General features: G+C 34.1%; 1 protein-coding gene across 1 annotated transcript; it reads left to right on the plus strand.

The window, feature by feature from the left end:
• Positions 1-526: 526 nt before the first annotated feature.
• On the plus strand, positions 527-2583 carry LOC107784516 (NAC domain-containing protein 2-like). Its single transcript, NM_001325379.1, is given in 3 exon segments — positions 527-835; positions 1449-1726; positions 1824-2583. Coding segments are annotated over 3 exon segments (936 nt in total). The 5' UTR covers positions 527-654; the 3' UTR covers positions 2301-2583.
• Positions 2584-11116: the final 8533 nt, after the last annotated feature.

Here is an 11116-nt window from a genome sequence, read left to right on the forward strand (position 1 = left end):
TTGGATACAGTGAAAGGTTAGTATTCGATTTTTTGTCACATAATTAACCAAGAAATTTGAATATAAAACGTCAAAGTATTTTCATGTTCAAACTTAAAATAGTTCTTTTTTACCATCTTATGTTCAAAATTTACTGACTGAATAAAATTTGAGTTCACTAGGTAAAAGAAAAAAGATTACATCTAAATAAGGGTCTAAATACCTTATTAGTACATTATAAGAATTACTGCAGAATAAAATATAACTTACACACAGACTTATTTCTTTAATTTTAACGAACATTCTCAAATAAGTAACAAAAATAACTTATGAAAAGGCTAAGATATTTTCAAATATTTTTTTTTACTTATAAAATAAGAAACAAATAAAAAATATCTGTCGACATGAATATGTCCCGCTCTACAGCACGTTTTAGTTTTATTATTATTATTATTATTACACATACGACCAGTTTCAATCCACCACGTGCAATTTGGTCCCCTCTTTTTTATCTATATATATATACACTCTCACCCCCAAATACTCTGCGGTCAAATCAAAACAACTAAAACAAACAAAGCCATATACAGCAGAGAAGCAGAAAATTAAGAGAAAAGGAGATCGAAGGGAAAGGATAAAGAAAAAGGAAATTAGAAGAGTGAAATTTTGAAGGAAATGATCAAAGGCGTACACAGAAATCAGCAGCAATTGGAATTACCAGCGGGATTTAGATTCCATCCAACGGATGAGGAATTAGTTCAACATTATCTCTGCCGTAAATGCGCTGGGCAGCCTATATCTGTTTCAATTATAGCTGAAATTGATCTTTACAAGTTTGATCCTTGGCAATTACCTGGTAATTTTGTCCTCTCATTTTTTTTTTCATGCTTTCAAATTCTAGGTTAAAAAAAATAGAACAGATTAATTGACTTATTTTAGGTTTTAACTATAATTTTTAGAGCTTTTAACAGGGTTGAGTTTTTCAATCTTCCGATTTGGGTTTTGGGTTAGTAGGATGATTATATACTAGTAAGTTGAGTGACCTTCTGTAAGAATTTCTAGTGGTTGTTATTTGTGAATAAAATCGTTTTCTTTCAAAATTTGTTCTGGTATTTTAATTATTTTAAAGGAAAATTCATTTCTTTTACCGAATTATATTAGTAATAATAATTTTTTTGACTGCCAATGGAGTTCTTTACACAAATAGCTGGTAAATTCTCTATTTACTTTTTCGAGCGGGTATGCATAAATTTATATTAATTTTTCATGATTATATACATATTATATAGATTATATAATATTTTATACAATTAAATCTCTCTATAACAACTATCTTTATATAACATTCATTTATTATAAAAGCTAAACAATGTTTTTATTATATCTGTTAGCTATTTTAAATTTTAGCAGCTGTCCGGCTATTTAGATTAATTTTTCTATCCTAAATAATTTGTGTTTGATAAATGCAGAGAAGGCTTTGCACGGTGAAAAGGAATGGTATTTTTTCTCACCAAGAGATAGAAAATATCCGAACGGCTCACGGCCAAACAGAGCGGCCGGAGCCGGTTACTGGAAGGCCACCGGAGCTGATAAGCCAGTGGGAAAGCCCAAGACTTTAGGGATAAAGAAGGCGTTAGTGTTTTACGCTGGAAAAGCACCCAGAGGAATCAAAACCAATTGGATAATGCACGAATATCGACTCGCTAATGTGGACCGGTCTGCTGGCAAGAGCAATAATAACTTGAGGGTAAGCGCTCTCAGATTCTGGATTTAAACCTGAATCCAAATTTTATTATTATAATCGAAATTTTGTTATTTGTACTTATTTAGTGAACTTTTTGCAGCTTGACGATTGGGTATTGTGTCGAATATACAACAAGAAGGGCACACTTGAGAAGTATTACAATGTGGATAACAAGGAACATTTGGGCTTCGATGAAGTTGAGGAAGAAGAGGAAAAACCAAAAATTTTACCATTTTCACAAAGTAATGAGTTGATAGCACAATTAGCACCAGCGCCGATGCCACCGCGGCCACAATCGATGCCGGGCTACTTTCACTTTGAAACGTCCGAGTCGATGACTAGGATGCATACAACAAACTCGAGCTCTGGGTCAGAGCATGTTTTGTCGTCGTGTAATAAGGAGGTCCAAAGTGCTCCCAAATGGGACGACCTCGACAATGCCCTTGATTTCCAGCTAAATTATTTGGACAGCTTCCAATATGACCCTTTTGAGCCCCAAATGCAGCAGCAAAATTGCAACATTGATCAGTTCAATTCTTTCCAAGACATGTTCGTATACATGCAGAAACCTTACTAATCCGGCGCGAATATCTCCCCTACTAATTGTATAATCATGGCAATTGGATTTAACTGATTGTGATCCAAGGCCTCCTCTTAGTTCTTTCAACTTTATTCTTTGGTGTAGGTCAATTTGTTTTTTTGGGGGGTGGGGGCTGAGGGGAGGTGGGGTGAATTATAGAAAATGCAAGTCAAATTTGATGGGCTATAGCTCAAGTGAGCCTTGACAAGCATAGCCAGAGGACTATGTTGAAGGCTTATGGTAGGTACATGTAAAACAAATGAAAATTTGTTAATATCAAAGTTATCATTCTTCAAATCCAGTGATTACGATTTCTGCACAAGTTTATCTCAGATTATTAAGGGCTGTATGATTAAAAAATTAATTATATAGGAATATAACACATGTATTGTAATAAAGTGAACATATGGTTAGTAAACTGTATTTGTAAAATAATTCTGGAAAATATAAATGAACATAAACAGAAACATAAACGAAATAACAAAAAACCAATTTGAGTCCACTGAATTCATAGTGTTTCCTTAAGGAATTTAATCCCCTCCTAGTACCCAATGCTATGGATTATTTTCTCCCAGGATAGAACGAATTACACACTGGTGTAGTGGTACTTCAAACCCCAGTATTTCAGCGAACACAAAGTTCGGTAGCAAATCATACTTACTGTTGCTTTGTTTGATGTTTAAACTATGCAGAAGAAGGAGGAGAAACTCAGAAAATCGTATGGAAATTCTGAGCAGAATAACCTTGTATTTATCACCAATATTGGGCTGAAATCTGAAAAGGTGCAATTCTTCAGAATGACTGTTTATGCAAAACGGCCACAACATAAATGTCATAACATAAATGACTATTTACTCAACAATAAAGAGGGAAAATTGAAGAGGGTAGTTAATTTTCTGTTACCAAAATAGAAAACGGAAAAACGGAAACGGCTGGATTTTAATATTAATATTCTTGGATTTAATATTAATATTTTACTATTAACAAATAAATTTGGTCCAAAAAATTAATCAATCGATCGATCATTTGACCAAATTCAAATCTGAAACCGAAGCCAAAGCTGAGCCGAGCGAGTGAGCGAGCGAGCGACGACGACGCGAGGCTTGCCTTCTTCTCAACTCTTTAAGATCTAAAAGAAGAGAAATTGCTTATATACCCATAAAAACCTATTCCTCTTCTAATATGGGACAATGTCCATTTGCCAAGGAAGAGGAAACTTAAAATTTCACTTAAAAATTTTCATTTCCCTCCATTTCTCATTCACCCTCTTTTAAGCCTCATTAATGCTTAAAAACCCAACAATCCCCCACATGAATGGGGAATGGCTATATCACGGAAATATGCATGAAAAATTATGTAATTTGCAAGCAAGGATTAATTGCATCTGGATAAGTAGGTTTCCCTTTGAACTTTTCGTAATGAACTTATGTCGGATATACTTGATCAATCGGTAAATTTGATATCTTTAAACCGTCGAACTTTGGTGTATACCTAGACAACCACAAGTCACACAACCAACCCTTAACCGTCTTTAGTTCTCATTGTTGTGTTCGTTTCAGCCATGAACACCGCCTGGTTTCATAAGTGCATAGAGAACTGGCCTTGCAAAATTCTCCTTGAAGCGCCTGACACTTCACACTTACATAGGTGATTCTTAAATGTGTCATCCCGTAGATACACTATTTGATATACCCCATATCAAATTTAGAAATCATTAAAAAGCCTTAATGTTTTATCCTTGGTACTGAACATTGTCTCATCACGAGAATGGACCAAAATTTTAGTTGACAATATTGAACCGTTATTAATGACTTTGTTTGATCTCCTTGAACCTAGATCTTGGGATCTCCAGTCTTCTAGGTAGAGTTACCGCCACTATGACTTGTTCTCGGCCATAGTCTCATTCTCCTTGATGATTTCTCAACTACCTCTCTAGTTAGGCCTTTTGTAAATGGATCCAACACATTATCACTTGACTTTACATAATCAATCGTGATAATTCCTCTAGAGAGTAATTGCCTAACGGTTTTATGTCTTCGTCATATATGACGAGATTTACCATTATATATAATGCTCCCAGCCCTTCCAATTGCCGCTTGACTATCACAATGTATGCATATTGGTGCCAACGGTTTGAGCCAAAATGAAATGTCTTCTAAGAAATTTCGAGTCATTCAGCTTCTTCACTGGCTTTATCTATGGCTATGAATTCAGCCTCCATTGTAGAGCGGGCAATACAAGTTTGTTTGGACGACTTCTAAGATACCGCTCATCCACCAATAGTGAATACATATCCACTTGTGGACTTGGAATCAGTTGATCCGTTGATCCAATTTGCATCACAGTATCCCTCAATGACCGCATGATATTTACTGTAGTGCAAAGCAAAGTCCTAGGTATGTACTAAATACCCCAAAACTCGTTTCATGGACATCCAATGAGATTGACCTGGATTGCTCGTATATCGACTCAATTTACTTATAGCACAAGCTATATCTGGTCATGTACAATTCATGATGTACATTAAGCAACCCAACACACGAGCATAATCCAATTGTGATATGCTTTGGCCTTTGTTCTTTGCTAATGAAAGATTCACGTCAATTGAAGTCTTTGCAACTTTAAAACCCAAGTGCTTGAATTTTTCAAGTACTGTCTTAATATAATGAGATTGTGAGAACGCTAGAGCTTGAGAAGTCTTATGGATCTTAATTCCCAGGAATTAAATCAACAAATCCCAAGTCTTTCATATAAAAGTTGTCAGTTGGCATGCGCTTAGTCGCATTTATATTGGCAATGTCATAGCTCATTATCAGCATATCATCCACATATAAGCAAATAATGACTATGTGATTTGGAATATTTTTTAATGTACACACATTTATCACATTCATTTATTTTAAAACTATTTGACAACATTGTTTGGTCAAATTTCGCATGCCATTGTTTGGGTGCCTGTTTTAGTCCGTAAAGGGACTTAACAAGTCTACATACCTTCTTTTCTTTACCTGGAACCACAAACCCTTCAGGTTGTTCCATGTAAATTTCTTCCTCCAGCTCTCCATTTAATAAGGTTGTCTTAACATCCATTTGATAAATTTCAAGACTATAAACTGCGGCTAACGCTACTAACGTTCGTATGGACGTAATTCTTGTAACTGAAGAGTATGTATCAAAATAGTCAAGACCTTCTCGTTGTCTATACCTTTTGACCACAAGTCTTGCCTTAAATTTGTCAATAGTGTCATCATCTTTCATTTTCCTCTTAAATATCCATTTAGAACTCAACTGCTTATTTCTAGGAGGAAGATCAACCAATTCTCATGTATCGTTGTTCAGTATGGATTCTATTTCACTATTGATTGCCTCTTTCCAAAATAATGATTCCGAAGAAGACATAGCTTCTTTAAATGTTCGAGGCTCATTTTCCAATTAAAAGTCACAAAATCTGGTCCAAATGAAGTAGATGTTCTTTGACGTTTACTACGTCTTGGATCCTCTTGATTAAGTGTACTTTCTTTTATTTCTTCCCGATGTCGTTTAGATCCTTCATCAATCGACTCACATTCCTTTTTATACGGATATATATTTTCAAATAACTCAGCATTATCTGATTCTATAACCCGTATTATTATGAACGTCGGAATTTTCTGATTTATGAACCAGAAATCGATATGTTTTACTATTAGTCGCATATCCTATGAAAACACAATCAACAGTTTCGGTCATATTTTTACTCTTTTGTGCTTAAGAACTTGCACTTTTGCCAAATACCCACACACTTTAAAATAATTCAAGTTGGGCTTCCTTCCTTTTCATTTTTCATAAGGAATGGATTGTGTTTTGCTATGGGGTACTCGATTTAGTATTCGGCTAGCCGTAAGAACGGCTTCTCCCCACAAGTTATGTGGCAAATCAGAACTTATCAATAATGCGCTCATCATCTCCTTTAATGAACGATTCTTTCTTTCTACAATCCCATTGGATTGGGCGTGTAAGGGGCCATTGTTTGATGGATAATTCCATATTCTAAACATATTTGTTCAAAAGGAGATTCATATTCACCACCCCTATCACTTCTTATAATTTTGATTTTCTTGTTAAATTATGTTTCAACTTCATTTTTGTATTGCTTGAATGCGTCTATTGCTTCATCTTTACTATTAAGTAAGTAAACATAGCAATATCGAGTACTATCATCAATAAAAGGTATGAAATACTTCTTTCCACCACGAGATGGTATTGACTTCATGTCACAAATATCTGTGTGAATTAAGTCTAAAGGATTTGAATTCCTTTCAACTTACTTATAAGGATATTTTAACATACTTAGATTCCACACATACTTGACATTTCGATTTGTCACATTCAAACTTAGGCAATACTTCCAAATTAATCATTTTTCGCAAGGTTTTATAATTGACATGACTCAAACGTATATTCCATAATTCATTTGACTCAAGTAAGTAAGACGAAGCTGAAATTTTATTATTATTTTCAACAACCATTACATTCAGTTTGAAAAGGCCCTCGGTGAGGTGACGAGGCCAATGCGTATAAGATTTTGCTACTCGTACTTTGTCAAATTCTAGTATAGTTTATGATATTGTCCCACATAGATTGGAGAATCTAGCTACAAACTTATAATATTCTTACTACTATTTAAGAGAATCAGATTGATGAAGTTTGTTTGTTGAAAATTTAAATTGCTTAAGTTGAAACAAAATAACTTTCGGAAGATTTATATTTAAAAAGAGTTGGGAATCATTGAATTCACTCGATAGCGTGATAATAATAAAATCTTATCTTCTACATGTATTTCTCTTAGGAATAACTATTTATTGCTAATACAATTATATTTTGCTCACTAAGAAATAATCAATTAATAACACTCCGCGAGGTTATGTAAATCAATTGATATATGACTCGTGACGATTAAACTAAAAGAATTTTCTTGCCTGAATTGTGCTAAAAGATAGCAAAAACCTCTTGCGATTAATTTTTACTAAAAATCAATAATCTTGCCAACTACAACTCCTCCGTGAGAATTAGAATGGAAGTAAGCAAGATTACAGACTTGGAATGATAGCTTAAAAAGAATTACTCTCACTCTATTATTTTACCCAATAGTTATCGTATATTAATTTTGCTTCGTAAGAATTACAAAATTGACATACAAGTAACTTTGGAGAATAAATAGATAGAAGTGATAATAATTAATTAAAACTAATATTCCAGCACAATATTGAAATATAATTAGAACGTTTCAGGTCAAGCATGTAGTAAAATTGAGATTAATATTATAACGATCTTGAGCTTCATCAACTATCCCAACAAAAGAGATTACTCCATTATAGAGTCTTTAAATCTCACAAAGAAAGATATTCTTAAAATACTATCAACACTCTTTAGAAAATTCAAAAACTACAAGAGGAAAGTGCAAGAGATAAAGAGAGAAGTAAAGACAAAAGCTAGAGAAAAGTTGCTAATTAGGCACGTATGATCTCCCTCCCCTTTCAACACAAACATCCTATTTATAGAAATCAAATCTCATAAGGTGCCACGATGCCTCGTGGTTCTTTTGCCATGATGCGTCGTGCTTCTATTGCCGTGGTGCGTCGTGCTTCTATTGCCATGATGCCTCGTGCTTCTCTTTTTATTCCTTTATTTGCTTTATCATGATATTTTTATTTCCTGCAAAATACTATTAGAAAATACAGATAATTGACATATATATATATATATATATATATATATATATATATTATTTAAAATAATTTATTTTTAAGTATATAATATATGAATATTTTATAGTCATCAAACTCCCCCGCACTTGAATCCTTGCTCGTCCTCGAGGCAGTAAGTTTATTAATAATTGTTGTTTCTTGTAGAGTAGAAAAGTAAAAAAATAAAGTTTCACATAAAATTCAAAACCTATAAGTTTTTCAAGTCGCCAAATCTATATCTTGTTTCTGCTTCTGCTTTTGTTTGCCAAAAACTTTCAACTCCTCTTTTGATGAACCTTTTGAGATTGATAACATTATGATTACAATTTCGAGTTTCTCAAATTTTGTCCATAGGCTTGCCCTTCATGTCAGTTTCCTCTAATGTAGAATCAACACTAATTTCTAAAATTATTTTAGGACTTTTTCAGGCTTGTAATGATAGGCTTAATGATGGTAAGATAAAAGGATATATTTGTAGTGACTTTGTTCTATCCAGCTTTATTATGAGAGCCAATTATTTTATCAAAGTAACTATGTACAACTCAACACAAGAAAATAACTCTAGAGATTGGGCTAAAGGTGCCGGTCTCCAATTTCATAATTAACATCACTTAATTCATCATTTCTCTCAATAGATTTCTTAAATTCAAGTTTCTTGAGCCAATAATTTATTTTACAGGTATATACACCTTATTTTCTTCTCTTTTTTTAAGAGTAAAATAGAACATTTACTTCTTGTATTCCTTCATCGCTTGCTTTAATAATCATTTTTGCTCAATTATAGCCGGAAAGAGTAGTATCAATCTTTTTGTAAGGTAAACCAATATGGTGTATCAATAAAAGTTAGTTTATCCCTCTTTTTTTTTTCTTTCTTTTCTTTTTTTTTTGGGGGTTGGGGTTTTTGGGGGGGCTCAAAGTTGGGTGCTAAAAGGTAAAATATAAATATTTGTGGTTAAAAATAGATAGGCTAAAAAAGGTGTCAAAGAAAGCCTAATTTCATTCTAAAAATAGTGTTGTCTAGAATTTCGCCTTGATAGACATTTGGGGCAAGTTCTAGCAGAATTTTATTGATTCTACCTGTTGAGATCATAATGTTTCTCAATTCCAACACTTTTTCAAATTTGGAGATACTCGTTCTTGCCTTCACAAAAATAAAATCACAAACTTGGAAGTTATATGGCATAAATGAAAAAAATTATGTTTGAAAAATATGAAAACTTTACTTTGAAACTTTAATATTGTACAAGAACAACAATTAAGAATAAAATAAAAGATGGATATATATATATATATATATAGAGAGATATATATATATATATAGGGAGAGAGAAGAAAAAACTTGAAAGAGTGTGTGACAACACATGTTTTTATATGTAATAGACTGACTAATTTAAGACCTTATCAGTCATTTGGTTCTGGTTTAAATATAAACCAACAAATTTACCTGTGCCAACATTTTGAATTGATTCATTAAATGATTAATCAACCAGTTACTTAGGCATATCGATCACCATGGAGTTACTCCTGCACATGTGACTCTGTTGTTACAGAGGCCTTCATGAGATGTTGTGGTTGTACAATAACATGGATATTGACCAGATCAATTGATTAAGCATTTAATTACCCAAATCTATTTCAGGCTTATGAGGCTCCACTGCTTCTCCCTCAATGGCTATGGGTTTTGTATCTTAGTTCTGAGTTTAACGTCGTAAGCTCGACTTATTAATTGCAGAATTCATCAGTCTATCAAAGTAACCAATGGATGTTGTTCAAAATGTCTTCCATAGTACAATTTTAGCCTGTGACTGTGAGCACGTGATTTTTGTTTCGCGCGACAATCGCTCCAAAAGAAATAAAAAAATAATAATAATTGGCCCTGCTGTACAATTTTTGGATTTTTACATGGCACTTTGTTAATTATTTATGATTTTTGCCCATTTTTATTTTATTAAAACAAAATACAAAAAATGTATATGTCATGCGTAATTTGAACCGTAACACGGTTGTAAAATAGAAAATCATAAATAGGCATCTTTGTCCGTGATTTTGTTTTTGTTTGATTTTACCTGTTTTAAAATATTCTAATGTGTGTGCAATTAATTGTATTAAGTGTTTATTTAATTTTAATTTGATTTACTTAGGTTTTGTTTTTTAAAAAAAAATAAAGAAGAAAATAAAATAATGATAAAAACCTTTCTTTTTCGGACTTGGGCCAATTTTAAACAAATTGGCCCAAACAAACTCAGCCCAAAACCAGGCTTGCCCGGTCCGTGACCAGCTGACACCCAGAACATCCAAACAACGCCGTTTTAATCCAATCTGATCTGGGCCGTTGATCTCAGATTGATCAACGGCCAAGATCACCTCCTCATAACCCATGATAAACCCGACCCATTTCCACCCGGACCAACCCAAAACCCCTTTGGATGAAACGACACCGTTTCCCCTAAGCCTTCAGATCCAAGCCATTGATTTCGATTGATCCGACGGCTGAGATCAACCCACCCATTCCATATATAAGCCCCTTACCATACCCTGCCCCCCCTATCCGATACCCCAGCCTTCGTCCTCACCAAACCTTTCCCCTTCAAACCCTAGCCGCCCCCATCTCCCTTCACCAGAAACCCGGCGGCATGGACGCCGGTGACCCTACCTTTAACACTATAGATGCTCCTCACCGTCCTGAATCCAAATCCACCAACCACACACCTCGAATCCCATCCCACCTTCTCGAATCTTCAAACACGATCTACCCCGATCTGCCCTAAATTCATACCAGGCAGTCCCCGGACCACCCTCGTGACCAAACCATGTTTGGTTTGGTCCGAATCTGACCAGGGAAGCACGAATCCCGGATCTAACTTTTGAAAACTTTAAAGGTCCTCGTCGATGGTCCGTGTCTTGTTCAAACCAAAAGATTAAGGTCTAATGGACCTTAATCGAAGTGTTTCTCATCTGAGAAACACTTCGATTAAAGTCCGTTCAGCCTTAAGAAAGGTCTGTTCGAATCCAAGTTAAGATTTTTTGATTTTTCGGGTTTTAAGGTAAGTTTGCTTTCTTTTCTTTATTTGTTTTGGTTCATCTGAT

The sequence above is a fragment of the Nicotiana tabacum genome, chromosome 16 (genome assembly GCF_000715075.1).
Source record: "Nicotiana tabacum cultivar K326 chromosome 16, ASM71507v2, whole genome shotgun sequence".
Classification (NCBI taxonomy): domain Eukaryota; kingdom Viridiplantae; phylum Streptophyta; class Magnoliopsida; order Solanales; family Solanaceae; genus Nicotiana; species Nicotiana tabacum.